Source organism: Pelecanus crispus, chromosome 4 (genome assembly GCF_030463565.1).
Source record: "Pelecanus crispus isolate bPelCri1 chromosome 4, bPelCri1.pri, whole genome shotgun sequence".
In the NCBI taxonomy this organism is placed as follows: Eukaryota; Metazoa; Chordata; class Aves; order Pelecaniformes; family Pelecanidae; genus Pelecanus; species Pelecanus crispus.
The window spans coordinates 57,592,902-57,599,755 of record NC_134646.1 but is presented as its reverse complement, the minus strand read 5'-3'; the positions used below and the strand labels follow the sequence as shown (position 1 = coordinate 57,599,755).

Genomic DNA, 6,854 nt, shown 5'->3' with positions numbered 1-6,854 from the left:
GGTCTGGCAGCCTCAACACCCCAGCAATCCCCGCACCACACCTAACACAACCCAAACACAACGGTGCGGCATTTACTGCTGCACCCCCTGGGCACACCCCAGAGGCCTGAGCACCCCTCTCGGTTCCCTTCTTCCCCCCCTGAGCCTGGTGAATGCTACGCATCTGCAGTGTCATCCCCTGCAGACTCCAGTCCTCCTCCAGCCCACTTGTTGGTGTTCTTCCTCTCCTCAGCAAACGCAGGCTCCAAAATGAAGCTCTTGAGTAGATGGAGCTCGGGAAGAGGAAAAAAACTCGTGAAGGGATGGCACTAAGGGCACTATCTCACAGTGGCATGGGGAAGTGGGGGGGCATGGAGCATCCCCACAATGCTAGCGGATAAAAGTTTGGAGACACAAACGCCCAAGCCCCACTAATTCCTTAAACCTGAAGGTGAAGAGTCTTGTCGTAGATGGCAATTTCATGTCACTTTTTATATGAATATATATACGTTTGCACACCGTGAAAGGCTCAAGTGATATTCAGGGAACGGCTCGCGTGCCTGTCACGCACAGAGGGCCTAAGACCATCGCCAGGCCCTTGGACCAGGGCCACACCTCGTATCCTTTAGAGGACTCGGGCATTTTGGGAAGGTATCCCGGGGCTTCCCGTACAACTCCTGGGTGGCACCTGCGTCCCCCCAAGAGACGGGACGGGAGCCCAGGCCACGCCAGGCTGCTCCCTCAGGAGCGAGGCTGCCGGGGGAGCCCCTCGCAGGGCACCAGGCCGCGGCGGGGCCCAGCCTTCCCCGGCGGGGCCGCGACAAGGCGAGCGCCAGCGGCCCGGCCCCGGCGGCCGCCCCAGCCGCTGCCAGACGGGAGTCCCGCCCCCAGCAACGTCACCCCCGCCCCCAGTAGCGTCACCCCACCCCCAGCAACGTCGCCCCGCCCCAACAGAGGGAAAAGCGAGCGGCGACGCTTCCGCGCTACGCACGTGACGTCAGGGCGGTGGGCCGGGCCGGGGGCGGTGGTAAGATGGCGGCGGCCGGATGCGCGTCCTCCACCCCCCCCGCCTGCCGCCGGCGCCGCTGAGTAGGCGGCGGCGGCAGCAGCAGCAGCAGCGCCAGCAGCGCCCGCGGCCCGCCCCGCCCCGCCCCGCCGCGCCACAGCCCTCCCCCGCCGCGGGCCGCCCGGCCATGTAGACGGGGCGGCGCGGCCGCCCTTCCCCGCGCAGCCGCCCCTCTGCCGGCGGGCGCCATGGAGGACGTCGGCTCGGGCGTGAACGCGGACGCGGAGGTGCGGAAGCTGCAGGAGCTGGTGAAGAAGCTGGAGAAGCAGAACGAGCAGCTCCGCAGCCGCCACGGCGCCCTGCCCGCCGCCCCCGCCAGCCCCAAGCGCCTCCTGGGCGGCGGGCCCTCCCCGTCGCCCCCCGCCGCCTCCCCGTCCGACGGCCGCTGCCTCAGCCCCAGGGCCGCCGCCCGGCGGCCGCCCCCCGAGGAGCCCGGCGGCGGCGCGGCCGGCGAGGAGGGCAGCGGCCTCCTGGACGACGCGGCGGTGCTGAGGCCGGAGGAGCTGGAGCGGCTGGCCGGCTGCGAGGAGGACGAGACCGGCTGGTGAGGAGGCGGCCGGGGTGGGGATGGGCCGGGGGCGCCGCTCTCCGCCGCCGGGAGGCGAGGGAGGCACCGTCGTCCCCTCACCCCGCCGTCCCCCGGGGGAAGGGGCCGTCTGCAGGCGTGTGCCCGGTGTCGGAGGTGGTCTCGGGGCTTTGTGTAGGCAGGCAGCCTCGGCCTCCGGGGCTGGATGGAGGCGTTAGCTCTCCGAGAGGCGCTGAAGCCTGCGGGGAAGGGTGTTTTGGTTTCTGCACATCAGCCCGCACCTCCCTGCGGGCCTGCCGCTCTGCTTTTGTTCGGCCGCGGTGGGAGTGTTACATCGGGTCGCTTGGAGACCGGAGCAGGCTCCGGGTCCGCCGCAAAAATCAATTGCCGGCGTTTGCACAAGTTCAGAAGGTGCGCAGGTGTTGAGAAACTTGTGGAAGATTTCTGGGGTAGTGCAGAATTAGCCCACAGGTACTGTTAGATTTCTTCAGATGTGCATCAAATGTGTTTTAAGCCTTGATTTTTCAGCTGTGCAGGCAGCAAATGTAACATACCCCTTCATCTCATAAATGCGTTGTCCTTAGGTGTTTTCATTCACTGCTAGTGATGTAGGACCACGGTTTACCTTAGGCAGTTCCTCTCTTTTTAAATGGACTGCTTACCTTGCTGCTCCAGCAGAAACACCTGCAGGTGGCTGTTCACCCTGTCTTTATTACACTTGGATGAGCTTCTACTGACAATCAAGAAGGTTTGCTCTCTCTTAACATCATGCTGTTTTCCAGCTGTCTCTTTGAAGCTTCCTATGACACTAGTTGAGGAGCAGCATTAGAGTGCAGGAGGAATAGTGGGGAGGAGCACAGTGTCAACAGAGAAACACAAGGGAAGCGTGTACAGGGAGGAAAAGTGTAACAAAAGCAGTCTGACTTGAGTCAGAACTGGTTGTGGGTTCATCTACAAAGGTCTCTTTCTGGAACAAACAGGCAGACAAATTTAAAACAAACAAACAAACAAAAATGTCTGTCAGAGTTAGAAACACCTTTAAAAATGCTGGAATGAGTCCATGCATGAGCAATGTTTTAGTTGCTGAGGGAGGAGACAGCATGCGCGCTTCCTCCGAGAAGTCATTTGTCTGACATCCAGCCTGATCCACTGGAGAAGTATGAGAGCATAAGTTTATTCTCATCCAACATGAGCTTACTAAATTAACACAAGGCATCATCTTCCAGATGATGAGTCTGTGCAAGGCAGCTACTCTTATTTCTCAGCCTATGCCTTGAGGTCTACTGGCTTATAGCACATGAGGGAATTAGAATATACTAAATTTGCATGCTAAGTTTGGAGTGGGATGGCCAAATTTGTCAATGTCATGAATTCTAGTGACAATAGATGTTATCATTTTGTATATTAATCCTAAATCGTGGGCAACATGATGCATCTCTTCAGTGAATGTTAATATCACAACAGCATGCGGGGACAGTGATGGCATAAATGCTGTGTGTTTTTGTTTATGCAGTTCTGGACACTGGTGGGCAGGCGGCATGGTTCACTCAGCACTGCGCTTGCTGGTGTCAGGTGCTTGGCACATTACTTGCGCTGTCCGTTATTGTGGCTTCAGTCATGTTTCTACGCAAGTTTTAGTCCTCAAAAGACAACAAAACTTAAACACAGTCTGTTACATGTCTTCATTCCTTTCCTGATATTTTAGCAACTACAATACTAATTTTCAATCTCAGACACGGGACAATGACTGAGACACATAAGCATACACCTAGAAAAGAACAGTTGTTAAAATGTACTTACTGTCGTACATATCAAGAAATATGGCTATGTAATTAAAAAAACTTTGTCTTTCCATGCTATAGTTTAATATGCACTTAATAAGTGAGGTTTGACTAGATTGATGATTTTTTTTTTTTCTAAATTGCTCTATAAAAATGGAAATTTCTGAACACCATTTAATTCAACTGTTGAGGCATTGAGGACACCTCACATGGAAGCAAACTAAATTTAAATCACAGTTTGTGCATAAAAATGGGTTCATGTTGTCTACATAGAGAAGCTTAGATTTGTCTTCTGATTTCAGAAGGACCTTGCTGTGGGAGATAATAGATGATGAAGGGTGCTGGTTATCTCTGTGCTTCTCTCTGCTTTGTGTAATGCAGGCATTTTTTCAGCCCATGTATTCATAGAGCCCATTATGAAATTGTCTGCAGCCTTGTAATGGCAAAAGAAATAGTTTTCTTCACTGCTAAAATTACTACTTTTTTTTTTTTTTTACATTTAATGCTCACATGAGATGAGTGACTGTGAAGTTTGGCTGTGAATTTAAGATGGAACAGTTGATACTGTGACTGAAATCAATACTGGAATGTGATGTGTTGTTTTTAAAATCTACATTTTGGAGTTGGATCAGCTCATTTTTAGTTTTTAACTCTTTAAATGCTTTTAGAGAAGTCCATGCAGGACAGAAATGTAAAGTGAAAAACTAAAGGAGAAGGTAGAACTACCCTAAGTTACTAACAAGGGAAAAGAACTTTGATACTGCTGCTTTAGTAGCAGCACTAGGTCTTAAAACAGCACTACAGTATTAGTGAACTTTGGGACTGTTTTTATTTTTGCTTTTTTGTTTTGTTTTTTTTCCCACTGTGGTTAGTTAAATCCAGACATGTTTTAGGGTTTAAACAGTTTAGCACGAGACAATCTTCAAATCATATGGTAAATTACTAAAAATATTTCAGTGAATTTAGATTGAGTTTCTTGGCCATATGTTTCTGAATGCTGTTTAATATGCTGAAACTGTCTTCCTAATAGGGTACTGAAGGTTGCGAACAGGCACGTGTGCACATGCACTCAGCACTGAGCTGTACCTAGTCCCGTGGAGACTTTGCTTTAGGCCTGCTAATTATTTCCTCAAGAAGTTATCAGTGACTTTGATCTGTTCTATAGGTGTTCCTATTTAGCTGTTCTTGAACCAGATTGGGTCAAATTTAAATTTTTTCAGATTTCAATCTGAACAGGTCTTTTTTTATTAATTTATTAAAAAGTCAAAAGAAAAGGAAGGGGGACCAAAGTGGAGAAATCCTCAGAGAGGCAGGATGAGATATACAGCTCCTTGCCTGACTTGTTGGGTAAGGTTGGGTGTGGATGTGTAGCACATTCGAGACAACTTGGTAACAGTATGCAAGGTGGCTTGCTATGCTTCTTTTTAAAAGTGAGCTGTCGCAAGTTTATTGCAGGATAAGTGTCCGCACGTGGGCAATTACTATAGATTAGTTAATGTGCTGTGAATCCACTGTAACTTGCTTTGGGTTAACTTGTTAGTCACTTACCTAAACTTTCTGAGGAGCTTTCTTTTAAATGTGAGGAAAACATACAGTGCTTTTTCTTCAAAATTTATATGCAGTATGTGCATAAAAGAGTACAGGGCTTGCTGTGTATTGGTTTTGTACATATGATTGCTCAGCAAACTTCAGAACAGTTGTGTCCTTTTTAAATGATAGTGCTATAAAAGCTAGCCTAGCAGTTATGAATGTTTTCATGTCACTGCAATGTCTCCTTGGTAGGGCTGAAATAGCTAACAGCTGACTGACTTCATTTACAAACAAAAGGCAGTTACTGTGTGTTTAAAGTGAAATTACTGGTGGGTTGTTTATATTAATACAAATAGTACAAAGTAATATTTTTAGTGTTCTTGAAGACCTTGTACTGGTTTGGTATCCTGTTTAGTTAAAATGGAAAACAAGTACTTTTACTATTATACACATTCTCATTCAGCAGCTATTTCTATTAAATTAGCGCCTTTTTTTAATAGCCTATGTTTCCGTTCTAGTCATCCATTCCAGTTAGTTGGCTAAGTGGCTGTTTTGAGATACAGAGGATGAAAACATGATTGTCACCTGTAATGATTGTCTTTCAACTCATATTGCTTAATGTCCTTTGAGCACCACCTTTATATTTTGGAACCCTCAAGTTTGCCATAGTGAGCTAGTTAAGTGTAGGGTGAGTGTTTTAGGATAGAGCTGCACCTGAATGAACTCCCATGCTGGAATTACATTGCAGCATTTCCTCTTCAGCTGCTAAAATGGTATTGTATTCGTGTGGTTTAAGCCTCTTGGAAATTGGACTGGTTCTGATCAATTCCTGCCCTGTGACCTAAGTAAAAGAGAAATTGATGCTTTTCACTTTGTGGCAGATTAAATGTCAGTCTGACTTAAAGGTGTTTTTTTTAGCCAAATTCAGATAATGACTTCTCAAACTAGGAAGATAATTCGAAAAGAAGCATGTGAGAGAACTAAGGATTAGATAATTTACCAGTCTGTTGAATGAAACAACTGGTGTAGCATCAAATAATATTCCATTTGACTAATGCCTTTGTGATATGTTTGTTGTGAAATGGATGTTTGAGGACTGTGGGAAGAACTTTTTTTCCATCTCTAACTTCTTCTGTGATATTTATGACTTTTAAACATGTTTGGTATTTTGATATTATGAAGGCTTTGATATGAATTTCCTTTATTGTCTTAATGGTATTCATAGAATCATTTAGGTTGGAAAAGACCTTTAAGATCATCAAGTCTAACTATTAACCTAACACTACCAAGTCCACCACTAAACCAGTTAAGGGTAGAGTAATAATTAATTTCATGTTTCCTGGCTTGGTGGCTGGATTATTTTTTGATGAATGTAAAACTAGGAATCGTGAAATTTACCTCATAATCATGTCTTGTTTAGGCATGATGCACATTTCTACTTTTTGTAGGTGTTGGTAGAGCTCTCAAGCCTAGTAATTAAGCAGACATATTTTGGAACACATTTAATAGGATGCAGAACTTCTCAGCTTTTCTCTATTCCATGTAAATATCAACAATACCATGTCAGAGCATATATGTTCTAACAAATTCCTTCTGAAGAGCTTCTCAAACAGTGGACAGTTGTACAGAGTTTGTGTGACAGTTCTGGGGAAGCTATGTGATGGCATTACAGGAGTCTTCCAAGCTTTTAAAGGCCCCTTTTCCCTTTCTACAACATCCCTTTAGGACAGCAACATGTTCTTTTGAGATGAGGAAATGAATGGCTATAATTTCCAGCAACTAGCCATACCACAGCTAACTATCTTTGATTGCTGGTGGCAGGAAGGTAGTTGTGTTCCCGGTTGTGCTTTGCAACCTCTCTGAATCCTCCCAATTCTACTTGAAAATCACATCATGTAGTTGAAACGTGCAGCTTTAATACGAAGGTTTAATGAGACTGTCAAAGCATTCATCTCCTTATTTTGAGAGACCT

At 46.9% G+C, this 6,854-nt stretch overlaps 1 protein-coding gene across 2 annotated transcripts in view; it reads left to right on the top strand.

The window, feature by feature from the left end:
* Window positions 1–1,233: 1,233 nt before the first annotated feature.
* SLAIN2 (SLAIN motif family member 2) overlaps window positions 1,234–6,854 on the top strand; it is a 40,753-nt gene continuing 35,132 nt past the window's right edge. For both annotated transcript variants that reach the window (XM_075709949.1, XM_075709948.1), the window contains exon 1: window positions 1,234–1,589. In XM_075709949.1, coding sequence (XP_075566064.1) covers window positions 1,234–1,589 — 356 coding nt within the window. The remainder of the gene's footprint in view (window positions 1,590–6,854) is intronic.